This window comes from Maniola hyperantus, chromosome 16 (assembly GCF_902806685.2).
Source record: "Maniola hyperantus chromosome 16, iAphHyp1.2, whole genome shotgun sequence".
NCBI lineage: Eukaryota > Metazoa > Arthropoda > Insecta > Lepidoptera > Nymphalidae > Maniola > Maniola hyperantus.
The window spans coordinates 2,861,192-2,888,989 of NC_048551.1; the positions used below are offsets into that span (position 1 = coordinate 2,861,192).

Here is a 27,798-nt window from a genome sequence, read left to right on the forward strand (position 1 = left end):
ATCTATTTTTATTCCTTGTTCATTCCAGTTTAATTTTCGAAACACGCTCTCTAGTACTGCATTAAATATTTTAGGCGATAGTGGATCTCCCTGTTTTACTCCTTTTGACAGTTTAAACCATTTTCCATTGCTTTCTAGTTTAATTTTTGCTGTACTATTTTCATATATATTTCTAATAATGTTAATATATTTTGTATGTATTCCTTGCTCAAAAAGTGCCTTCCATATTTCATTGTGTTCTAAACTGTCAAAAGCTTTTGAGTAGTCAATAAATATGATGTAAATTGTTTTATTATATTCATTATATTTCTCAATTATTTGGTTTAGTGTATGTATGTGATCAATAGTTGAAAATCCACTTCGAAAGCCTGCTTGCTCTGGAGGCTGATTTTCATCTAAGTTGCTTTCAATTCTTTTGAGAATTATTTTAGAAAATATTTTGTATATATTTGAAGTTAAGCTAATGGGACGATAATTATTAATGTCACTAGGGTCACCTTTTTTATGTAATAGCTTTATCACAGATCGAGTCCATTGCGTGGGTACAATTTCCCTTTGTAATATTGCGTTGAACATTGTACACATGATTTCGGTAATTACAGGTTCAGCTGCTTTAAGAAGCTCATTTGTAAAACCGTCTTCGCCTGGAGATTTATTATTTTTCTGCGTAGACAAAGCCTTAGACACTTCTTCATGCAATATCCATGGTATCGATTCTTCTACTCTATTCAAGTTTTTGTCTTTGGCAGGGCTTTGGTTAGATTTATATAAATTTTCGTAAAATTTAGTCGCTATTGATATAATCCCTTCTCTATTGCCAACTTGTTTCTTTTCTTTATTTTGGATTTTGGGTATCCATTGTATTTTTTTATCTAATTCTCTATATGCTTTTTTAATAGCGCCGGTTGATTCTATATATTTTTGGATAAGTTTTGTTCTCTTTTCTCTTTGATTTTGTCTGAGGTGTCTATTAATTTTCTTACTTATTTCATTAATATCTTTCCTGTTCTTCTTTCTATTTTTTAATAAATTTTTCCGTTGTTTGATCAAGTCCATAATAACTTTTGATATTTCCTTTTCTTTAGTTGGTGTCTGAGTTATATATTTTTGTATTGATTTAAGTTTTTCTTCAAAATTATCATAGATTTCCTTTAACTCTATTTTACTGTCTATTGTTTTATGTAAGCCACTTTCCTTTTTCCATTGTTGTAATTCTCTGTTGATTAGTATACATTCATGTTTTCCATATATTACAGTGTTATTGGAATACTTTCGTCTAGTTTTTCTTTGGTGTTTTAAACTTATGTGAGCCCTTATTAGTCTATGATCAGAATAGAAGTTAAAGCTATTAAGTACTTTGAAGTTTTTCACTAATTTTTTATTACTGCTCAAGAAAAAGTCTATTTCGTTCGTTGTTTTGCCGTCCGGCGAAATCCAAGTCCATTTCTTGTGCAGTTTTCTATTATAAAATGTATTTATTATAGCCAAGTTATTACTTCTTGCAAACTGTATCATTTTTTCTCCATTTTCATTACACACCCCATGACTAAATGGACCTATTATCTCATCATCTTTCTTTAAAACTCCAATTTGGGCATTAAAATCACCCATAACGAAAATATTTTTCTCTGTATTATTGTCTATAGTCTCTTGCAGCTTTGTATAGAAATCTTCCTTTTTCTGTTTGTCTGTATCTTCAGTTGGTGCATGTATTTGGATTATTGTTGTTGCTCCCAACGTCGGAAGGTCTATTTTTATTGCAGCTATTCGTTCTGATATACCTTTAAATTCTTTAATATTTTTCTTGAGATATTTTTTAACCAAGAATCCAATACCATAGTGGCCTTTTGTTTCACCGATATGGAAAAATATGTAATCATCTCTTTCCTCTATCCTTTCCCCCATTCTGCGAACTTCACATAAACCGAAGATATCCCATTTCACTTTTTGCAGTGCTTGTTCCAATTCCAATAATCGTTCATCTCTTCCCAATGTTCTTACATTCATACTCAATATATGGAGCTCTCTATCTTTTTTTGTATTAATTTCATTATTATTATTTTTAACTGAGTTTTTACTCTTTGATGTGTCCGTTCTGCTTATCAAGTTAGTTTTTTTGTCATGTCTTATATTCTTCTTCATATTTGTATTTTCAAATCTAATACCTCTAGTGACTGGAGGGTTTTGGTCTAGTTCTCCCACGGTGACCAACCGGGTTGGGAGACTGTGCTGGAGGGGCCGTGATAGTTGCTATTCTACTAATTTAGGTACTAAAAAATTGTTCATCGAGCTTTGCCCGTTATTCTCTGTATTAATTTTTTGCTTATTTTTCTTCGCCATGTTTCCTTGTATATACGGTTTGCTCATTTGGCTTGGAGGGGTAGACTCTAATTCTCTCTTTCTAGAATTTGGAGTGTTTTTACTTTCCTCGTTTTTCCGAGTTTTATTTGGTTCATGTATTATTAGCTTATCCTGTCGTAGATACGCAATCTTTCCTTCATTTCGTGCTCGTTGCAATTGGTCTTGAAGCTGTTTTCTTTTTTCTAATATTTGTTGTGGATAGTCTTCTTTCAAATAAATCGTTTTGTTTTTAAGTTGCTTTTTATTTTTGAGAATAGAAATCTTTTTGCCATAAGTCGTAAAAGTGGCTACTATAGGTCTTATTTTATTTTCTACTTTTTTCCCCATCCTTTTCGTTATTTCAATTTCATTTCTGTTGCAATCCACTTTTATTTCCGTTTTTACTATATTTATTACTTTATTTTCTAATTCCTCATAGGATTTTTCTCCTTCTTCAACTCCAAAAAATATTATGTTTCTGCATCTGATCTGTTTTTCTATTGCAAGAATCCTCTCATTTTGCTCGATATTGTTCATCTTTAATAATTCAATCTGCGATTGAATGCCTTCAAATTTTTTATCTATATTTTCATTAATACTATTTGTGATTCGCTCTTCCACTATTCTGAGCGACTCCTCCGAATCTTTTTTGATGTCGCATCTAAGCTCGCGTAGCAGTTGCTCGAAGTTTGACATGTTGAACTTGTATGTAGCCACAATAGCGATAGGATAAGAGAATAATTTCTGATAAGTATTTGCCCTCAATTAGTAGTAGTTCTAATAGTAGTATGTACAATGTGACTTTCTATTTCCAATTAGTAAAATTATTATTTACAAATAGTACTATTATTATTTATAGTATTACAATTAAACTATACATCCAATTGATAGATCCTTCAAGCAAAAATAAAAATTACAGAAATTCATAAATAGTTATTCGCAGTCTGTTCTCTATAATTCATACTATAATGTTATGTAACACGGGTGTCAGTAGGTACATATTGTTTAAACAACTTTTAATTCCTAGTCCTGGTGATAATACTTATGTAATCTATTCATTAAACCATACATCTAATTCATAGGTCCATTCATTTAAAAATTTAATATTCATAAATAGTACAAGTTGTATTTTGTAGGCTCTGAACCTATTCCTCTGTTATGCTAGGAAGGTATCTAAGTCCTTTGAAAAACAAATAATGTTCATTAACAAATAATTTCATATAACATGGGTGTTGGTATATATAATGTAACTAAAACATTGATTATTTATTTAAGTAATCTTTAACTCCTAGTCCTAATAATAAAATTATAAAAGTATTCATTATGTACCCAGTCTATTAGATTACACCTTACTTCTTACATTATTTTAGTAGGCTTTTAATTCCTATAGTCACTATTTTTGTCAAAACTAAACCAAGTCCAATTAAAAGATCAATGGATTATAAGCGCCTATATTAAATCTAAGTAAGTAACCTCCAGCAGCTAACAAGGAAAATTATTCAATTCATCAGCATATTTCAATAATCAGCAAAGTTAATTAGGTATACTTTGATAATTTAGGTGTTGACAACATCTGCCTAGGTTATAACAACTAATATCTTATATCTATGTATCCATACAATAGTTCTACTTGCTATCCAATGTGCACCGCCACCATCAAATTGTAAGTTGTGATACAAATAGGCATGAGGAGTCACATTAGGTTTGATTATGTCCTATTAAGTGTTAACAATATCTGCATAGGTTATTATATCTTATATCTATGTACATATACAATAGTTCTATTTGCTATGCAATGTGCACCGCAACAATCAAATTCTAAGTTGTGATATGAATACAAATAGACCCGAAGATTCACATCAGGCTTATTGTCCTGTTAAGTGTTGGCAAAATCTGCATAGGTAATCATCAAATACCTATTTACGTATACAATAGTTCTTTTTGCTATACAATGTGCAGCGCAGCAATCAACTCTAAGTTGTGATACAAATAGACTTGAAGAGTCGCATCAGGCTTACTGTCCTGTTGAGTGTTGACAAAATCAGCATAGGTTATTATCTAATATCTATTTACATATACAATAGTTCTATTTGCTATACAATATGCACCGCAACAATCAAACTCTAAGTTGTGATACAATTAGACTTGAAGAGTCGCATCAGGCTTACTGTCCTGTTGAGTGTTGACAAAATCTGCATAGGTTATTATCCAATATCTATTTACATATACAATAGTTCTATTTGCTAAACAATGTGCACCGCAATAATCAAACTCAAGTTGTGATACAAATAGACTTGAAGAGTCGCATCAGGCTTATTGGCCTGTTAAGTGTTGGCAAAATCTGCATTTATCTTATATCTATTTGCATATACAATAGTTCTATTCGCTATACAATGTGCACCTCAACAATCAAACTCTAGGTTGTGGTACAAATATACATGAGGAATAACATTAGGTTGGCTATATGGCCTGTGAATTTTGGTATGAAACGGTTTGGTATATATTGCTTGCACACTCCCTTATGTACATACAGCCTATCAGCTAGCTAGTTAGTTGTCAGTTGGCACACAAATGTTGATATGAAACACAGTTAGGCAAATATTGCTCGCACACTCACTTATGTACAGACTATGATGACTTATTATATAAAGCAACACTCAGTTGATGTTAGTCCAGATTAATGTCACTTACAATGAGTAGGCCTCTTTTTGTAGTTATAAAGTCTAGTAGGCAGCGTTCAATTAATTGTCTCCTTTCTATGCAGTAAAATTTAATATATTAGTATGTTTGTCTTCTTATTGACCTTCTCAGTGTGGGTTCCAACATCTACCTTCCTATCAGTAGGTACGTGGCAAGAGAATGGTCTGTTTGCTTCCAAAGTTAGCTTACTCCGTGGTATTCGACTTTTATTTCACCATATCACTCGTTTAGGTTATCCACTGTTTAAAGTTTTTTTTTTTTCTTTGAAGGTGTTGTGTCTTGTTACAGTAAGGTATATTTTAGGTAGTTTGATTTAATTCACGTAAAAACGAATATTATAGATCACAATCTTCGAGAAAATTGTCCTCTAAAACGAATCTTCTTTTTATCTTCAAATTCTTTGTTTGGAATTTTGCCCAACCGTCGTCGCCGCTTGTATTTTCAAACTTTTCGATATAGTTGTGAATCTTTCAGCTGGATAACACTCCCGATTGTGAATTGGCCTTTACTGTACACATTTAATTACGTTTTAGTCCATATTTTTAGCTTTTTGTAATTAAAAACTCACAAAATATACGGATGAAAGCTTAACTGTCACACTGACCTTTTGACAATCAGTCAGACATCTAAGGATATTATAATAATATCATCGTTCAAAATGCAAATATGATATCGTTGCGGTAGTACCTACCTTAATAATTCAGTCCTCGGCGGGAATAGGTAACATAAACTTTTAATCAAAGCAAATATTCGACTTCCCCAGTTTCTAATAACAAACGATGTTATCATCATCATCATCATCATCATGATCAACCCATCACCGGCTCACTACAGAGCACGGGTCTTCTCAGAGTGAGAAGGGTTTTGGCCATAGTCTACCACGCTAGCCATGTGCAGATTGGTAGATTTCACACCCCTTTGAGAACATTATGGAGAACTCTCAGGCATGCAAGGTTTCCTCACGATATTTTCCTTCACCGATAAAGCAAGTGATATTTAATTAATTAAACGATGTTATACCTATCGGAAAATGTAACATGATTACATAGGTCGCGTGATATGAAAAAAAACCGGCAAAGTGCGAGTCAGACCCGCGCACCGAGGGCTCCGTACTACAGTTGTATTTTTCAACATATTGCACGATAAATCAAAGACTATTTATGTATAAAAATAAATAAAAATCTGTAGGTTTTCACAGTTAGATACAAAATTAAATAGTAAAGAAGAGAACAATTAACAATTTTTTTACTGCAGCTGACTTCCATAGAGTTTGTGCCAAATTGTGTCCGGATTATCTTAGCCGATTATCAATGGCGAGTCAGTGATAGTCTTAATATTTTACTACCATAGGTACTTACGGTTAAAATTTTTAGGATTTTTCAAGAGTGTTGAATAGTTTCAAAGTTATGACATTGGGACATGTAACTCGCAGAAACTGCCACTAACGTTGATTTTTCGTTAACAGTAATTATTTTGGAAAACTGTTTAAGAAGCCCCTATCAATCTGCCTGCTTATGTCCACAGCTGGACATAGGTCCTTCCAAGAGTGTGCTACCATACACGGTTCTCCGCCTTCCTCATCATACTTCCCGCTCGTAATATCTATTCAACCAGATCGCAGTCCAAGGGCGTACGGAAAAACTATTAGTAAAATTACCAACCACCAGTGTTTCCACATAACTCAAAAAAAGTCGAACCCTTCCAAACTTTAAAGAAGAGCTTAATTGATTGAAAATATTGAAAAGACTAAAATCGATCATTAAAAAATACGTACCAAAAATCCACCGAATTCAGCTACATTTTCACAAAACAATAATTTATCTACGAAAATTAATTAAACATGACTCTCGCTCGCGAATGGATCACTTTTTGGGAAGCGAACGTACACGGCTATCTCGTACGGCATCCCTGTCCAGACTGGCGGTTAGGGGATGCAATCCCTATATTTATAGGGTTACCTGTTGAAATCACCTGTTGAATTTTCTTAATTGCGTAACACTTCTCACACTTTTCACATTTGTAAGGATGCTACGATCCTTGGTAGCTTATAAAAAAATTATTGGAGGCATAACTAGTAGGTACCTATTTCCTACTTGGTATACTTACCCGTCGCCTTTTCAACCGATAGATAAACAATATTCAAGATTGTCAAATCTCCATAAAATAATATACTTAGACTTGAGCCGCTAGCGGCTCTCAGAAAGCTCGTCCGTCCATTCCGAATTTGCTTGGAAAGATCGGGAACCCGCCGCATTATTATCCCAAGAAAACTCCTCATCATCAACCGATAGACGTCTTTTTTTAGTAGTAGTATTTAATAGTTTTAAGGTTGTTGGAAAAATAAATACCAACAATGCATTTCGATTTAAAAAAGCCGATAGACGTTTCTTGTACGAACTTCAACAGTTCACACGGCACGGGTTTGCGCGCATTGAATCCAGTTTAGCTCCCTGCGACTCATTTGTTATCTTCTGTCCACCTAGGGAATCTCTCTGGGGATCTCTCATACATCTTAGTATGTAAGACTATCTATGCAAAGTTGGTGCAGGTCCGACTCGAAGAGTCTGCCGTCCGAAAAGAAACCAGTCGAGAGTCGGAAGGCTTTGTGATCCTGGTGCGCCTCAGACGGTGTGTAAGGACTGTGTCCCGGAGGAAGAGCCTCAGCATGCGCCGCTGGCTGGGTTGAGTGAACGTGCTTGGCCCTGTAGTCCAGCCACCAGGCCATGCGTGGAACACCGTGCAGGGGTTTTAGTCGGTAAGAGTCTGACATAACCTCCGTGTCTCCCCGGGCGCAGTGGTATCCATGAGAATTTCCCCACGAAAAGGGTAATTAGTGTTACAAGTCTTTATTGAAGGAAAGTAAACAAAACAAAACAAAATTTAACCTCAATAAGTTCTTAGAATCTTTGCACACAATATGTAAATTCTGATAATATTCAACAATTTTCCATGGATTTTCCCTTACGGCACTAATACAAAAGAGTTCACAATATTTCAGCATAATGTGCCTCAGGCCTCGAATATTATTAATATTTTATTGGAAATATTATATACCTATATATATCGCAGGATTTTAATTATTATTAAGTATGGTCAAAACAATACATTTTAGTAGGAACGTAGAAATGGGTGCTGTATTAAATAATATTATTATTGCACCGATTGGGGTGTGTTTGAAATTAATAATAAATATTATATCCAATTTGGAAATGTATGAGGCAGCTTCCTGCCACATCATTGTACAAACATTCGTGTAGGTAAATGATTATTTATTTACGTAAAACTTGAATTTATTATGCCATCAAGCTGCCAATTCTCTCTGAACACGTATATTCTGAACACGAATACTTATTGCAATTTTTAGGGTTCCGTACCCCAAAAGGAAAAACGGAACCCTTTTAGGATCACTTTGTTGTCTGTCTGTCCGTCTGTCGGTCAGTCAAGAAACCTACAGGGTACTTCCCGTTGACGTAGAATCATGAAATTTGGTAGGTAGGTAGGTCTTATAGCAGACATTAGGGGAAATATCTGAAAACCGTAAATTTGTGGTTACATCAAACAAAAAAAATTAAATTGTGGTCATGAACAAATAATTAGTATTTTCAATTTTCGAAATAAGATAACTATATCAAGTGGGGTATCATATGAAAGGTCTTTACCTGTGCATTCTAAAACAGATTTTTATTTATTTTTATGCATCATAGTTTTTGAATTATCGTGCAAAATGTTGAAAAAATACGACTGTAGTACGGAACCTTCGTTGCGCGAGCCTGACTCGCACTTGGCCGGTTTTTGTGTGTAACGATGGGGCTGGCCACATATTTAGGTACCTACCTCTTGATACACACTAATTCATGGACCTATTTTTTCTCCTACGTCCATTGGGAAAACATGTGTAGCCGGGATGACGTAGGTACTTATTCCTGGCAGAAAGTGTTTTTGACGAATATCTCATTAAATGTAGGACACACAAATTTATAATTTTCACACACACTGAAAATCTACTAAGCTCAAATCAAGACATTCAACATTATTCTACTGGGATTATGTGCACTACCTATGTAGGTCTAATAGGTCATCACCTATAAAAGCCCTTTAAAAACGTGAGATTAAATCAAAGTTTATGAACTAGATAGTACGCGATAGGTTGAGATGGCAATCGGGGTATGAGGCGGGGGGACGCCCCACACACCCGCATGTCATCCGCGCTATCCCGCGTCGCATCAATCAATTACCTACTTATCTTTTTGTCTTAATATATAGGAGGTAAATCGTAGAGCATAGATTTTCAATACAAAGTTACAATGTGACTGGAAATAAGTATTTGAACTACACGACGCCATCTTGCGCCTCTCGGGTCCCGTCATCTACAATCCTCAAACGAGAGCCCTTTATACCGTTTAATAACAAAACGTCTGCAGTGTGCGGGCAAAGATTAATAATTTTAATGTAAATAGATAAGCAATTTTTCTTCAAATGACTTAAAAGGTACAGTACGCGGCCGAAAGTGATGAACATCGGCTTTTAGAATGACATTTCATCTTTGTAGAGCGTTGTCTCTGTTACTCATACCCATTTGACGCTTTGTCGGTCTCAACGACCGAGATATTGCTCTACAAATCTGCTGTCTCCTTTTAAAGATCGATGTTCATCACTTTTGGCCGCGTCCTGTAAACAAATGTTGGATAAAAGCAGTGAAGTCCACGATGTACAACGAACCACGAGCTTAATCGCTATAGTCCGCCAAACAGACAAATCTAAAAAGACATGACTAAAGAATCAGGAAAAGCAAGCATTAGGTACCTACACCACACACCACTCACCACACAAATCTAGAACACTCTCAACACCGACAATGTAACTTAGCAGTTGCAGGGATGGACATAGGCTACTTTTTGTCCCGGTATATCATAGAGCTCCCACGGAATTTCAAAAAATCTAAGTCCCCGCGGGCATCACTTATAATATTTCAACAGGTGAAAACCAAACCTTTGAGATATCTGTGTGCTTCTTAAAGTTATTTTGGGCCATACTAGGGCACACCTAATTATTAATTACTAGCTGCCCGGGCGAACTTCATACCGCCAAACAGTCGATTCTTTTTCAGGATTTTGTAAAAAACATTCTCTCCGTAAGAACCATCCTCGTACTTCAAGGAATATTATGCAAAAAGAATTAGCGAAATCGGTTCAGCTATTTTTGAGATTTGCGATCAGCAACACATTTAGCGATTCTTTTTTTTATATAGAGATTTGTTACTTATACTATAGATACCAGGAAAATGCCGGAAAGATAATGTCTAATTAATTATTAATCTTGATGATTCCTTCCCATGAGAAATAATTAATAAGGGATGACTGAATCCCCTGAGAGATAATTAATTTGAAGGCAAAATTACACGAACTTATTAATTGCTTAATCTTTGCTAAAGACATTTTCAATTAAACTCGACTGCCCGTTGCAGAGTTTCTGGCAATAAGGGACTGATCTAATCCCTACATTACAACAATAACTTCAATACTGAAATGTCGATTCCGTTTCCATTCAAAATTCCACGAGGATTTAGGTTTTTTAAAATCTCGTGGGAACTCTTTAATTTTCCGGGATAAAAATAGCCTATGTCCTTCCCCGGGATGTAAGCTAACTCTGTATTGAATTTCATCAAAATCGGTTAAACTGTTGGGCCGTGAAAGGCTAGCAGACAGACAGACAGACAGACAGACGGACAGACAGACGGACACACTTTCGCATTTATAACATTAGTATGGAGTATGGATGACATGAACCTGGTGCAAAACGTACTGATTATATTATTATGTTCTCTTTGGCGCAAAATGCAATGTAACATATTTCTTGAATTTATTTGTTGATTGTTTCCTTCTTGGATATAATGGATCTAAAGTACCTACTATACAAGTCTCGGCCGAAATAGCAATTAAAAACCTATTTCCATGGGCCGCTGATGATGATGATGATGATGTACTCAGCGCTATGATGATGGTAGCGGTCGAGATTACTCAACTCCCAAGGGCTTTGCAAAGTAATTATTAAGAATATCAAATATGTTTTTTTACTCTTACAAAATGCAAGACTTTTTACTTTTGCCAATTTTATACGAGTTCTCTGCGCGGGAAATTTCGAAAGAAAAATAACTTGCAAAATGTTTGAACGGTTTCTTCGACAGTCTCTATGAAATTAATTAAGTTCTTATTTCTAAAGAACCACGCAATAGGCAATCCCTTTTTGTTCCGACCAAAAAAGGGTATTTTGAAACCAACAAAATGCGTAGGACGTGCGTCTAAGGGCGGTTTCAGACTAGCGTATTTTTTTGCGCGTATACGGTCGTTTCAGCATATGCGCTTACATGCGCGCTACATACGCGCTTTAAAAAACCGGACGCGCGTATACGGGCATATTTCGGCGTGTACGCTCGAACCGGGTGGTGGTCTCTCGCGGCTCGCGCTAAATACGAGCTTAGAAGCGCGTCAACGCTCGTACGAGTTGAGCGTGTGCCAAAAGGCGCGCCTTTACGCGCCTACATGCGCTTCCAAAAACGAGCTTATACGCGCGTATAATACGCTAGTCTGAAACCGCCCTTACCCTGCGTTTACGTATTCGCCATCGCGGCGCATCGACGTCAGGCCACTCGCCGTATGATGCGTAAAAAACCAGCCAAGTGCGAGTCAGGCTCGCGCATTGAGGGTTCCATACTACAGTCGTATTTTTTCGACATTTTGCACGATAATTCAAAAACTATGATGCATAAAAATAAATAAAAATCTGTTTTAGAATGTACATGTGAAGACCTTTCATATGATACCCCACTCGATATAGTCACTCACTTCGAAAGTTGAAAATACTAATTATTAGTTCATGACCACAATTTAATTTTTTTTGTGTGATCTAACCCTAAATTCACGGTTTTCAGATTTTCCCCCAAATGTCAGCTATAAGATTTACCTACCTGCCAAATTTCATGATTCTAGGTCAACGGGAAGTACCCTTTAGGTTTCTTGACAGACAGACAACAAAGTGATCCTATAAGGGTTCCGTTTTTCCTTTTGAGGTACGGAACCCTAAAAATTACTTTTCATGCCCCATTTTACCTTATGTGTCAAATTCCATGACAAAAGTACGATTTATTCATTTTATTTTTATTTTTCATGTACCAAAATTGTAGTTACAAAGTAATAATAAATTAAGTTACATTTAGTTCCTATTTTAAAGGTGAACCTACTTTTGATAATATGATAGTTGGCACATAGAGTTAAAATGGCGCGGGAGAAGTCATTTTGTAGGATTAATCATTTTATCTAAGCTTGAACAATAATTATTTCATTTAGACGAACCTTTTAGCAAAGTAATGGGCAATTATTTTCTTATTATAAACGCTAATGGCTAAGTGGTGGAAAGGCGAGCAAAAGCAATTAATATTGCATGCGATCAAGTTTTTGCCCGGACTCAAAAGTTTATGTAAAGAGCTACTTCGTCGAAAATTCCGAAGAAGTAGTTCTATCGTACAACCCTAAGTAGGTACCATTAAAGGCCAATATAGATTCTGCGTTGCCCCCCGACCTCTCGAATTATTTCTTCAAGCCCTAGGGCTCGCTCCCAGGCGGAGCTTCGCGCTCGACGTTTTGTCGGTCTGAAGAACCGAGACAGTGCTCTACAAATCTGCTATCTCCTAAAGGTCTTTACTTTCGGCTGCATACTGTAGGTACTTTCGTCTAAAAAAAGATCTACCACAAGAAATGTCTACATGAAAAGTTCTAGCTTAATAAGATCCAAAACTCAAGAAAGACAATAGAAAAACGTTATTTTTCACCTCATTCCACCCTCATTTTTCTACAACCGCTCCGCGCGCCACCGTAAGGAATTTCACCCTCACCACCTGGGTGTCTGGTGCACTTCGGCCGTTCGCTGTGCCAGATCCTTCTTTCCACGCACGTGCAAACTGTGGAACCAACTCCCATCGGCGGTGTTCCCACTACATTACAACATGGGGTTATTCAAGGGGCGGACCAACAAATTCCTAAAAGGCCGGCAACGCATCGGCGGTTCCTCTGGTGCTGCAAATGTTTAGGTATGGGCGGCGGTAATCACTTAACATCAGGTGACCCGCCTGCTCGTTGCTCGCTATCTCTATTTTAAAAAAATGTTTTTTTGTGAAATAATATGTTGGGCGTTTTCAGAACATACCCTGGTGCCTTAAATAAATACACACAATTATTAAATTAGCTCAGGGAATTATATTATTGTACAGGATATAAACTTAAGTAAATTCTTCTTGCTTCACGACAAAAAACCTTGAGGCTAGTAATCATATTATTATTATAACGAGGACCTTAGAAATTATTCAAAGTCCATTTTTCAATCAAGAGTTTGTTACAAGTTCGCAATGAGTTGGCTTAATAAAACACAAGCTTCACTGCTCATTTTCCAGCACAGTTTAGCAATTTTACAGTAGGACAATTCGTTTGATCGTGGGATTAAACACTGAGTACCTACCTACGTTTCGGCACCGAAGTCAAAGATGTTCCCAAGTGCAAATTTCATAACCGCCAGAAAAAATTTATCTAATGTAAATAAAGATGTTATGACAATTTTTGTATTGAAAATCTGTTAAAATTTCAAATTTATCCATCAAGTAAACTTTATCTGGCGGTTCTGAAACAGACCCTAAGACTCGCAATAAAACCAATAGAAACTATGAAGGCGTACAATACAAACACTACTATCGTGCGTACAGCATATATTTTAGTTTCAGCCCTCCGATTGTGTAAGAAAAACGCATTCATCATAATCATAATCAACAGCGAATTCTACCTTTTGATTGGCTGATTCGCTGTTTACTTTTTTCACAGCCAATCAAGGGGCGGAATTTGCTACCGGTTACGATAACGATGAACACGTTTTTTCTTATACAATATTGGTGGCAGTATACCAACAAAGATGGACGAAGCTACCCAGATGCTTGAATGTAAAGTTTTTGAGCCAATATTTCTAAAAAATTAAGTTAAATACTCGTCGTAGTCATATTGCATTGCCATAAAACAGTCAGTGTGTTTAGCAAAACCCAGATCATTAGCATTATTTAGCTATACTAGATAGCTGCTGCTTATTATAGCGCTGATAAGATATATTCCCCTTAAATAGTAATATTGCACTTCTCGCTATCGACTCTATAGTCTGCACTTGTCTCCCTCGTAAGGAGACTTTCCCTTTTACGCTATAGTGCTGTTAGTGCATTACTGGCCCTACTGTATACTAGCTAAACTATGTCACAAGTCTTTAATATGCAAATCGAATGGTATAGCTTTGTTTAAAATGCAACATCGATCGGTGTTATTACTTTTGCATTTAGTATTACAAATTGTACACTAGCACCCGCGTGTTTAGTGTGATGCAATTTTAGCTGGGTATTAGATTCATTATCATCATCATCTCTTGTAGCGACACACACCTCGGTATTGCGCCGCCTGAATCCAGCGGCTAGCTGCGACTGGTTTGATGTCCTTTGTTCACCTAGTGTGGGGATTTTCCAATGATTTCCAGTGCGAGTTCGCCATGCCAGCACCTTGGGCCCCAATCCACTGGTTTGTCGAACTATGTGCCCTGCCCATTGCCACTTTAGTTTCGCATGTCGGTTACTCTGGATCTCCTACAGATTTTCTCATTTCTGATTTGATCACGTAGAGAAACTCCAAGCATAGCTCTCTCCATATCGCCCGCTGTGACTCTTTCTTATGAGGCCCATAGTAAGTGAACATGGCTCGGATCCATAGACAATTCACTATTCGAAAACTTCAAGCACTGAGGAATTTTGGTCGATCGATCGATCATTGGCCAGTCGAGTTGCGTTCGGCGGCTTACTTCTCTCTCGAAATTGCATTTTAGATTAGATTTTATTTAATAACAAGCGTTTGTTATTCCTAGATAACCTCAGGAGTTTTAAAGACACTATAAAATGGAACTAGTTACTGAAGACAATAGACAATGATGCCTAAAAATAAATAAATAAATTATTATTGCATGAGAATGCGGGTGACATAAAGTTAGAGTACCTGAGCCCATTCTAGTGTATGAATATTTATAGCTTCATCAACATCATCATTAACAGCAAATAGATAAATCACTCACTGCGCAGGTTCAAGATTAAGTTGCTTTTGTTTAATTGATCTCACAAACAAAAAACTAATCCATCTAGGAATACATAAGGTAGGGAGGGTAAGGTAAGAAGGATTCCGTAGCAAAGTTAGTTCCTAAAAACTTTGGCGCTCAAGCTCATTATTTCTTAAAACGGAAGGATTTTTTCAAAAACTGTCGTAGAAACCTAATAAGTAATTATTTTAAAATATCTGTTTAACGAGGTATCACTTGAGGGTATAAACCATTTTTTCCCCACTTTTAAGAGGCACTTGCCCTGAATTTTTTTTTGTGTAAGTGTGAGTGTGACTGATAAAGTTCCTTCTATTATTTTACAAGTTTGGTTTTTAAAATGGCTGTAAGACGGATAGGTAATCGGACAGATGGACAGACAGACTGAACAAAACTATAAAGGTTCCTTGTGTCACTACGGAACACTAGAGAAGACAGCTAAATATAAACTCTGGTACCGGTTAAAAAGAGATTTTAATTAACATATTGGAAAGAGCTTTCAATAATACTGGCTAAAACGCTTTACCGCTTAACCGATGTCAGTATAGAAACCCTGCTTTGTTAATTGGATTATACTGGATCAAGCCAGTTCGAATCGGATTTCAAACTGGATTTTTTGCAAAGTTTTTTTAACTTTTAATATCTAGATTTAGTTACGTAACAGAATAAGCCGATAATAAAACCTGATAGCTAATTGAAAAAAGTTTCTCATATTATTATGATACCAAAACCTGGGAAAGACGCGGACGAAGTCACGGGCATAAGCTTGTGTGTAATAATTCGGAGAACAAAATTTATAAAATGTAAAATTGTTTCTAACGAAATCAATGTTTTCTTTTAATTATTTAAGTAACTACTAGTTATTGCTTCAACTTCGTCCACGTGGATGCAGGTTTTTTAAAAATACTTTGATTTTCTGACATAACAAGTAGCTTATGCTATTCTCCAGTTCCTTAACTATATCCATGCAAAAAGTTTACGTCGATCTGTTGCTTTGTTGCGGCGTGATTGAAAAATAAACCAACAAGCAAACGCACTTTCGCATTTAAAATTAACGAAAAGATTTCGTGTTGTTTTCTTCAAATATTTTAATGAACAGTGGCCATTGTTTTAGAACATGGCCCACGAGTTTATTATGAATAGAATAAAACATTCATCATTGTTCTCTTCCTGCCGTTCATTATTAGTATTTTTTATAGAACACAGCTCTTCGATTTTTTTTAAATTGATTTTGGATTTTTTAAAGTTTGATATTACTTTCGTAAACATGCCGAATATAATATGATTAGGTGGCGAATCATTGCGATTCAATATGACTGAGCTCGGCGAGCCTAGTGTATAATATGTACATATACCAGCATTAATATTTATCTACTAGTACTAGCTTATGCCCGCGACTTCGTACGCGTGCACTGCACAAATTTAAACCCCTATTTTACCTTCTAGGGATTGATTTTTCAAAAATATTTTCTTAGCAGATGTCTACGTCATAATAACCTATGTAGAGCATAGCGAGACCAATCATTAATCTATGAACCAACTATGAACCTATAATAGCTATATCTGCTTGCCTAGCCATGGCCTAGCCCTGCCTAGCCCGATCCATCCAGTAGTTTGAGCTTAGGTTAGGTTGTTAGTTTTGACAACCTCCCTGGCGCAGTGGTAAGCGCTGTGGTCTTATCAGAGGGAGGTCCCGGGTTCGATTCCTGGCAGTGATTTGGAATTTCATAATTTCTAAATTTCTGGTCTGGTCTGGTGGGAGGCCTCGGCCGTGGCTAGTTACCACCCTACCGGCAAAGCCGTGCCGCCAAGCGATTTAGCGTTCCGGTACGATGCCGTGTAGAAACCAAAGGTGTATGGGTTTAATAAAAACTGCCATACTCCTTCCAGGTTAGCCCGCTCCCACCTTAGACTGCATCGTCAATTACCATCAGGTGAGATTGCAGTCAAGGGTTAACTTGTATCTAAATAAAATAAAAAAAAAGGTTGATGTGCGTTTGTAGAACCTTTTCCTTTATACTTAGGTATTAGGTACTTTCATGGTACTTTATATTTTTTGACGTAGGTACTTACTTCTGTAGCCACGTCTGACATGAACCCTGTCAAATAGTTGTCAAAAAATAACAACAGACAAATTGGCAAATTTATGGAAACCATAATAATTTATGCTATCTCTGTGTGGAAACCAAACAAAATTCTATTAATTCACAAACATTTTACTCTCAACTTTTATATAAAAGCTATATTTACTTAATAAGGAGCCCATACATACAGGGAAAGTACATTGGTGCATTGCTTCCGACCGTTATACATAAAACTTGGCCAGAAACTCGAAGAACATCAAAATGAACTTGTTGGAAGATTTACCAAACGTGACCTCCTTCTTTGGCGCTAATCTAAAGACTGGGTCAATGCTTACTGCTGTTTTAGGCATGGTTAGTAGCTTCTGATCTCTTAGTTCGTATTTCTTATTTCTGAGGTTTTTTTTCCCCAGAAACCCCTTGATATTTATATTTCAGGGTATTTCAGTCGTCGTAAATATTTTACCTCTAATAAACCCGCCAGCTCGTTTGCTCGCTATCTCTATTAAAGAAAACTTAAGTACACAAAAGTTTTATAACTTCATACCATAATAATAAAAGTTGAAGCAATCGAAGACAAAGTTTTACTTGACTTTACACTACTCTTCACATACACTGGTATTTAATCAAGAAAGTATCCCACTCAAGTTAAAAACTAATCATTTAATTTTGCAGCGTAGTAGGTAGGTTTCATTAACCCGCTGCGCCTAAGGGTCTTCAAGTTTCTAACCTATACAGTTTATCCAATTTTGACCCGCGTAGGCCGGTTCCATTCAAAAGTTTATTTACCTGATCCGAAATTTTAAAGCAAATGTAAATTAGATGAACTACCTACTTCAGGCAAAGAACTACTTTTCTCTACTTTGATTTGATCAGACTTTATTAAACTTTATCAGATAGATACCTGTTTTTGGTTTTAGTTTTGTGTTTAAATTAAATTATGTTAGAAATTAGTTATGAGGAAAATTAAGGCGACTTTCCACTGTAGGTACTGCTACAAACACAGTTACAGTACACAGTGTAGTTCTTACAGATATTTAATTACTGAAAGTGATGAAACCGATACCATATAGGCATGTTATGACCATAATACATGGTGAATAACTTTCATGCTCGGTGATGAGTGAGACAGAAGATAGAAAATGGTCGAGAGAGACCTATATAACGTATCTACTTCAGTCTTTACATAATATGTAACCAAACGTATAGTATCAATGACAGTGGCGTGCAGCTCATAGAAGCATAAACGCACTGCTTACCCTCGTTGTAATTAAATCAATGCTTATTTTTCATCATAACCTGCCGTAAAATAAGTTCATACCTAAATGCATACCCTGGCACGTGCACTCCTGTGCACGCCACTGATCAATGACTGAAACTGAGAATGTAGGTTTTCAGCTGTGTGTCCACAAAATATTTACTAAACTAGCTGATGCCCGCGACTTCGTTTGCGTGGAATTAGGTTTTTTAAAAATCCCGTGGGAACTCTTTGATTTTCCGGGATAAAAATTCTATGTCTGTTTCCGGGATGCAAGCTATTCCTGAATAGTAACTGGTTAAAAAGATAGGCCGTGAAAAGATAACAGATAGATAGATATACGTACACACTTTCGCATTTATAATATTAGTAAATTATTAATACCTACAGTTTTTTTCGTAAAAATACATAAATTTCGCGCTCGCTTCGCTCGTGCTTTTGTTTTACGTTGTTTATTGCCTGTAACTTCGTCCACATGTATTTGGTTTTTAAAAATCACCTGAAAACTCTTTATATTAATTGTATTCCGGGATAAGCAGCCGTTTCCAAGTGCAGACAGACAGACTGACACTTTCGATAAATTCGTACCAGTATGCACAGTGGCGTGCAGGTCATAGAGGCATAAATGCACTGCTTACCCCAGTTGTAATAGCTCAATGCATATTTTTCATTATGACCTGCCATTAAACAGGTTCCTATCTAACTAATGCCTACCCTGGCTTCAAACCCTGTGCACGCCACTGAGTATGCATATGGATGGATGTCCCGGTCGTCCTTTCAGCAATTATGGCTGCCCCAGACTAGACTCGCCACTGCTGGGCGTGCGAGACTAGACCGGAGACGAATATCGTTTCGGCTCGCCACTCGTCACGCCCTCTTTTGCGAATGTGTAAATGCAGCGTTATCAAACAAATAGGTAGGTAGGAACTAGGAACCTCTCTGGGCATGTAGTCGTTGTAACTAATTTATATCTTTTGTCATTCCAATGCAAAACTTCATATTATAAACAAGATAAACTTTTGTACAAATTTCTAAAAACGGTTTTTAGTTGTGGTCTACGTTACAGAGAACACGTAGGCGGGAGGTATAGTATATACCTACGCGACAGGTCGAGATCGCAATCGGGGTGGGTACCGCACAGCCTCCGCGCTAACCCGGTGCAGGGTAGCACAGGTGATGTGCGGGTGTGCGGGGCGCCCCCCCCCCCCCCCCGCCTCATACCCCGATCGCCATCTCGACCTATCGTGTACCATATAGATAATAGATTCAGTGGCGTGCAGGTCATAGAGGCATAAATGCACTGCTTACCCCAGTTGTAATAGCCCAATGCATATTTTTCATTATGACCTGCCAGTAAACAGGTTTCTATCTAACTAGTGCCTACCCTGGCTTCAAACACTGTGCACGCCACTGAATAGATTACCCAACTTGTTTCAGCTACAGCCAATGGCATATGGTTGCACAGTCTTCAAGCCTCTCAGCTACTTACTGCTCACTATTTGGATATTGGTAGCACTTTTCTTTGTTGCGAGCATTGTTCTATTCTGTGGCGTAATACAGGTTAGATGAAGTACTGTAGTACTGTAAGTAACCTAACTGTTTATTTTATTTTAATGGACTTGACAAAGCAAGCGCTGCCCTGGTCACGCTGTGAAGACATGGCAGGGCATATGGCATCGTTGCACCGTGATTGAAGGACAAACCAACAATAAAAAAAAATCTATGATATTAATAGAGGTGTTCCTTTTTAGGGTTCCGTACCTCAAAAGGAAAAACGGAACCCTTATAGGATCACTTTGTTGTCTGTCTGTCTGTCTGTCTGTCGGTCTGTCAAGAAACCTACAGGGTACTTACTTCCCGCTGACATAGAATCATTTAATTTGACAGGTGGGTAGGGTAGGTCTTATAGCAGACAAGGGAAAAAATCTGAAAACCGTGAATTTAGGGTTACATCACACAAAAAAAATTAAACTGTGGTCATGAATTAATTAGTACATTCAATTTTCGAAGTAAGATAACTGGTTACGCTGTGAAGACATGGCAGCCGAAATTAATACTGAGTCTATCGTAATCTGTTGATAGGTCTTGCTAGCTCTGAACCTGTCTTAAAATGATTTTAAGACAGGTTCTAATAACTCTAAATTATTTAGAGGCATAAATTATGAACAAGACGATGCCCACGACTTCGTTTCGTGGAATTAGGTTGTTTAAAATCCCGTGGGAACTCTTTGATTTTCCGGGATAAAAAGTAGTTGTCCTTCCACGGTATGCAAGCTATCTCTGTACCAAATCTCGTCAAAATCGGCTGAACGGATGGGCCGTGAAAGGCTAGCAGACAGACAGACAGACAGAAAGACAGACAGACAGACAGACAGACAGACAGACAGACAGACTGATAGACACTTTCGCATATATAATATTAATAAGTATGAAAGTATAGATTTCATGTAATTCACTTACGTGGCAGAAACTAATGTACATCTACCTTTAGAGGGAGATAGCAGATTTGTAGAGCGTTGTCTCTGTCGTTGAGACCGACAAAACGTATCATATAGGTATAAGTGACAAAAACAACGCTCTACAAAGCCGAAATGTCATTCTAAAGGCGATGTACATTACTTTAAGCCGCGTACTGTACTTTGATTTTGTTCTTTCCAAATATAGAACGACGCACTCCTCTGCGCCATTTGGGTATGGTACGCGCTGATTTTTGTGGTGCTGATGCTGATGATGATGATTCTGCTAGCCATCGTGTTCACCTCCCGGCAACAGGTGACTAGAGTCATCTTCTCCATACTCGGCATGGTGTGGTACCTTTGTAAGTCTTAGATATTCCTTGCTTTTACGTATCATCATCATAATCAACCGATAGACGTCCACTGCTGGACATAGGTCTCTTGTACGGACTTCCACACGCCACGGTCATTGCCGCTTGAGCCGCCTGAATCCAGTGGCTCCCCGTGACTCACTGGATTTTACCTTTTAGGTAGGTATATCAAACTTTTTTCATACTTAGATCTTTATTCATCTTTTGACTACCTTTCTGCTACAGTGCTGGTAAGCTGCGGTCTGGGTTATTACAAGTGATAAGTTCCGGATTCGATTTCCTGCAGAGGCGTTTTGGGAAAATTATAATTTTTAATTAATAGTCTCTGATCTGGTCTAGTAGGAGACTACTGTCATGGCACTCTTGACTCTACCTACCGGCAAAAATGTGCCTTTATATCGTAGATATTTTTTATATCCGTATTTTCACGGATTCGGATCGGATGAGTGCGTGATCACTCTTAGCTCTTCGTATCAGGCATCAGCACGTGCAAAAGCGAGCGCGAGTGCGAGTAGGTATACCTACTTTTCTCCAGTGTAGATAAGTAAAATAATTTTCATCATCATCAGACGAGCGAGCACAGCACTATCAGTATGAGAAATGTTTGGCCACTGTCCACCACGCTCGCCAAGTCCGGATCGGCAGACTTCACATACCTACCTTTGAGAACATTATGGAGAACTCTCAGGCATGCGTGAGAAAACCCTTACGATGTTTTCCTTCACCGTTATATCTTAAAACGTACCTACATAACTCCGAAAAGTTAGAGGTGCGTACCTGTGATCGAAACCTCCCCGTATAGGAGGCCGACGCGATGTCCTAAGTCGTATCACGGCTCTATGTTTTTGTTTTTTGTTTCAGTAACGATATATTTCATCCTCGTAGTAAACAGCCATCGGAAGACATTGAGTCCCAAATTTTGATTAACCAGGATTCAGTCTGCAACCCAGGTGGGAGTGGCTGCGTCTTGCGGGGCGTAGAAATAATTCTTACAAGAAATTGACAGGGAGACTCGCGGACGTGTCCTAATCGAGAGCGGGTGCCGAGCGGCATGGAATGTATGGCATCGCGCCCTAAGCCCGCCCCGCAGGACGCATCCGCTGACCTGGGCTGCAGGCTCAGATACAGGCAAGTGAAGAAAATTTTAAGAAAAATAATTTATTTTATTTATATTAATTTTTTATACAATTTTATTGTCTTTGTAAGTAAATTAAAATATTATTAAGAATGTGTTAATTGTTTAGAATTTCAACAATATTTTGAACTTTTTGCGCATCCTTTAACTCTATCCATAGTCCAAATACGACTAAAATCAGGTACAATAATATACCTATAAGAGAAAAATTTAATGTATTCAGGTACTGTAATACTACATCTTCACAGCTACCCCCCCTTTAAACGTGTATTTATGTATGAAGTCGGGCGAGCAATAATCTACCTACCGACTGATGCTAAAATATGACTTGATTTAAAGCAAACGCTGCCCAGCCCAGCGATAATCTTAAATCTTCTTGCTAATATTGATATTGAACCTAATTCCACCCTGATTCTAGTGATTTGCAGGGTCCCGTACCTCAAAAGGAAAAACGGAACCCTTATAGGATCACTTTGTTGTCTGTCTATCGGTCTGTCAAGTAACCTACAGGGTACTTCCCGTTGACCTAGAATCATAAAATTTGGTAGGTAGGTCTTGTAGCTGGCATTAAAGGAAAAATCTGAAAACCGTGAATTTGTGGTTATATCTCATAAAAAATTAAATTGTGGTCATGAACTAATAAAGTATTTTTAATTTTGAAATAAGATAACTATATCAAGTGGGGTATCATATGAAAGGTCTTCACTTGTACATTCTAAAACAGATTTTTATTTATCTTTAAATGCATCGATAGTTTTTGAATTATCGTGCAAAATGTCGAAAAAATACGACTGTATTACGGAACCCTCGTTGCGCGAGCCTGACTCGCACTTGGCGGGTTTTTCATAACTAAGTAAGTAAAATAATTATTTCATATCTACTCACATATTGCGATCACTCCAAAGGTGAAAGCAAGAATGCACGCTACAAAATCAACCTCCACGCTATGGATGCATAAGAGAATAATTAGCAGGAAGAAGGTCTGACTCAACCACATTGTTGTGATTACTACCCATGATAATAGCACCGTGGTTTTTTTCTGAAAATTTCTAGAAACATCAAATTCTATTGTAGAAATTACTATAAGTCCCGCAAATTGCTATTGCGCTGGAACCATGTCTCATAAACATCGAAATGACGTCATTTTGATGTCATTTGACGTATATTTAAGTAAAAATATGCTTGAAACTTCATCAGCTTGAAACTTCAGTGCTGACGTCACTAAAATGGCGGCCACGCGCATTAGCAATTAAAAGCTTTTCATTGGTTTTAGGTTTTTAAAAATCCCGTGGGAACTTTTTGCTTTTCGAGAATATAAAGTAGTCTATGTCACTCTCCAGCTCTTTAAATACAAAAAATACACATGCAAAAAATCACGTCGCGAAGGACAAACCAACAAACCGACAAACAAACACTTTATAATATGGGTAGTGATTTAAAAATTATTTAATAAATTACCCGTTTCACTCCCCAAATCAGCCAGCCATGCAGGGCTAGCATAATGACGCAGTATATCACACCGCATATGCTGAAACTGAAGGCGTTCCTCCACTCGTAGCCGCCGCATTTCTTACAGTTCTCCATCAACAGGACTTGAACTATGAGAGCTATTCCGCATATTAATGTTACAAGCTTGAAGAGAAGGAAAAGAGAATCTATATAAAAGGAAAAGGTGACTGACTGACTGACTGATCTATCAACGCACAACTCAAACTGCTGGATGGATCGGGCTGAAATTTGGCATACAGATAGATATTATGACGTAGGCATCCGCTAAAAAAGGATTTTTGAAAATTCAACCCCTAAGGAGGTCAAATAAGGAATTTGAAATTTGTAGTCCACGCGGACGAAGTCGCGAGCGTAAGCTAGTGTTAATATAAACCAACCAAGTGCGAGCTGGACTCGCACACGAAGGGTTCCGTACCGTTGTACAAGATTTATGTTTTACCTTTTAATTTTTTTTAATTTCCATGGCGGCCATTTTGAAGTTTTTATTATTTGTTGTTATAGCGGTAATAGAAATACACATTCTGTGAAAATTTCAACTCTCTGCCTACGGTTCACGAGATACTATGCGTGCTGACAGACAGACGGACGGATGGACGGACCAGCGTGAGCGGAGACTTAGTAGTACCGTCCCGTTGGCAGTCTTCGGGTACGGAACTCTAAAAACGACAACACCGCCGAAGGGTGATTTCACACTGCAAACGCGTGGAAAGAAAGATCTGGCACAATGCGTGTTTTTTTAATAGAACAAGCGAGCAAACGAGCAGGGGGGTCACCTGATGTTAAGTGATTACCGCCGCCCATGAACATTTGCAGCACCAGACCAGAGGAACTGCCGATGCGTTGCCGGCCTTTCAGGAATTTGTTGGTCCGCCCCTTCAGTAATCCCATGTTATAATCTAGTGGGAACACCGCCGATGGGAGTTGATTCCACAGTTTGCATGTGCGTGGAAACAAGGATCTGGCACAACGGACGTGCGAAGTGCACCAGACACCCAGGTTGTGAGGGTGAAATTGCTTACGGTGGCGCGAGGTGCGGTTGTAGAAAAATGAGGGTAGAATGAGATCAAAAAGCTCTTCAGAGCACTCCCCATTATAAAGGCGATATACAGAACACCCTCTGCCGTGTACTCTAACTCTACAAGCTTTCCAACGAGCTGGTTAGTCAGTTCCCTTATTATAAATGCGAAAGTGTGTTTGTTTGTTGGTTTGTCCTTCGCAACGTGGCACGTCGCAACGGTGCAACGGATTGACGTGATGTTTGCATGGGTATAGATAAAGACGAGAGTGACATAGGCTTTTATCGAATTCATATCATAGACTTTTATCCCGAAAAATCAAAGAGTTCCCACGGGCTTTTTAAAAATCTAATTCCACGCGGACGAAGTCGCGGGCATCAGCTGGTTTACAATAAATTGTCTACTTTACTTACAAGTAGAGTCCCAGCTGCAACTAAAGCACCTTGGCTAAGAGGATACCGACACAAAAACTTTTTGGGAGCAATTTTTTTTAGCACACTCATATTTATTAGTCTAACACTGATATAACAGAATTTATGTACATAAAATTAATTTATTTCGATGTGACATCTTATCCATCTTGATTTATCTGAATATAAATTATTTATTTGAAACTTTGTGGAAACTTTATATGGAAATCGACAAGATACGATATGACGCATAGAGATAGATATGACAGCATACAATAGACAGCAGAAGTTGACGTATGGCTGCTTGTCTTTAAGATAGAACCGTTAAAACCATAAAGATATATATCTGTGGGTAAAACATAGGAGTAATGTAAGCTGTGCGCTTATAGATCAGCCAGTCAGTCAGTCAGTAACTTTCTTCTTATATTTAGATAGCAAAGGCAGAGAAACAACATTGTCCAAAAATCACTACCATCCATAATATTATAAATGCGAAAATGTGTTCGTCTGTTGGTTGTTGGTTTGTCCTTCAATCACGTTGCAACGGAGCAACGAATTGACTTGATTTTTTGCAGGCCGAAATTCTTATTTTATCAAATTACATGAACAGCCTCAATTATTAGAATCATTGTAACTCTTACATATCGCACATGGAAAACCAACAACGTAACGCAAGATAGACCTAACCTAACCCTACCTAGATCGCCTCCAACCACCTCTTATAGCGACCCCTCACATCATTCTAACCTAGTTACTCTAGTCTCAACACTTCATCATATGATTAGAGCGCAATTTCAATTGCATTGCCTCGCCTCGCAATCGACAAGCCTTCTTTGTAAGTTTTACTAACTTTATTTTTATCACTGCATTGATTATAATAATACATATATTTTATGTTTGACTGTAATACTTAGATAGATTTTTATCAGGCAAACAGTTAAATAGTTAAATACATATTAAGTAACTTAATCATGTTTGTGTTTTATTCTTTAAATGGCTTTCTGAATTCAATAACTAAATGCAAACAAGATAAGGAAAGCTCGTGTTAAATCAGTTTTGAAGGCAGAATTTACTACCGATTTCTTAATGTTTTTGTTTCATTAAGCCCTGTTTGTGAAGCTACCACGCCGAAGAATGAAACAAGTATGTTTCCCTTACTGACAATGTTTGAGCACCATTAACATTGTTTGAAATTACTTAAGTTACTAGCTCACCCACCTCGACTTATATCGATCTTTATAGAATGAGATGCCCGCGATCTATAGTCCGTACAAAATGATTTCTCACGCACCATTTTAAATCTATGGGTCAACTGTCATGTCAAAAGTACGGTTCACGGCACCTTTAAAATAAGCACTAAAATCGTACTTTACGACATAAAATTTGACATAAAAAGTTAAAATGGCGCGTGAATAGTTATATATTTTTACGAGTTATAAATTATAACTGCATTTTTTTAGTGTATTTTATAACGGCTTCTGCTTCATTTAAAACATTTCACCAGGGAAGTTTTATTTTCTCCTCAACATCATGATCAACCTATCGCCGGCCCACTACTGAGCATGGGTCTCCTGACTCCTCTCAGAATGAGAAGGGCTTAGACCACAGTCTGCCACGCTGGCCCAGTGCGGAATGGTAAACTTCATACACCTTTGAGTTTACAAACAAACATATGAGTTTAGCCGTAATTTATTTATAGATATCTAACTTACAGCAGTTCTCTAATTATAAATGTGAAAGTGTGTTTGTTTGTTGGTTTGTCCTTCAATCACGTCGCAACGGTGCAACGAATTAACGTGATTTTTGCATGGGTATAGATAAGATAAAGACCTGGAGAATGACATAGGCTATTTTTTATCCCGGAAAATCAAGGAGTATAAGTATACCACGGGATTTTTATAAACCTAATTCCACGCGGACGAAGTCGCGGGCATCAGCTAGTTCAATATATTCGAAAGGAACATTGACTACGTTTCTGACTAGAACCGATGAAGTGAAGACCGTCCTTCCGACATTCATGTTCCCTGCCACGTGTAACTTGTTTACTTGAGCCACACTTGAACACCTTCGAAGCATTCGTGAATAGAAATCTCCCAGGTAAACACGCTCCAACTTGATATATTATGTAATTTTTTTTGTCGTAAAGTACTGACACCAGTACTTTACTACCATTACAATATAGCCTATGAGAGAGGCTAATAAGCAATCCTAAACTTATAAATGTACTTATACCTAAGAATCGGTCCATTGACTTAGCTTAGTTTATAGTTAAGAGGGCCAGGACGGAGCTTTCTTCATACAAACGTAGGAGGGTAATTACTACATTATTTGATATTGTACGCTCAAAACTAAGTATTATATCGA

The 27,798-nt window shown here is 37.4% G+C and overlaps 2 protein-coding genes across 2 annotated transcripts in view; one reads left to right on the forward strand and one right to left on the reverse strand.

Annotated features, from left to right (window-relative positions):
* The window catches only part of LOC117989684 (parapinopsin-like), a 69,044-nt gene extending 62,144 nt beyond the window's left edge, over nucleotides 1-6,900 (reverse strand). Inside the window, exon 1 of the mRNA XM_034977078.2 lies at nucleotides 6,815-6,900. The gene's annotated coding sequence lies outside the window, so the exon portion shown is untranslated. The remainder of the gene's footprint in view (nucleotides 1-6,814) is intronic.
* A 10,622-nt stretch (nucleotides 6,901-17,522) lies between these two features.
* Nucleotides 17,523-22,287, forward strand: LOC117989440 (uncharacterized). Its single transcript, XM_034976795.2, has 4 exons — nucleotides 17,523-17,633; nucleotides 19,975-20,097; nucleotides 21,202-21,355; nucleotides 22,226-22,287. Exons 1-4 carry the CDS (start codon nucleotides 17,544-17,546, stop codon nucleotides 22,285-22,287), a joined length of 429 nt encoding a protein of 142 aa, XP_034832686.1. The 5' UTR covers nucleotides 17,523-17,543.
* Nucleotides 22,288-27,798: the final 5,511 nt, after the last annotated feature.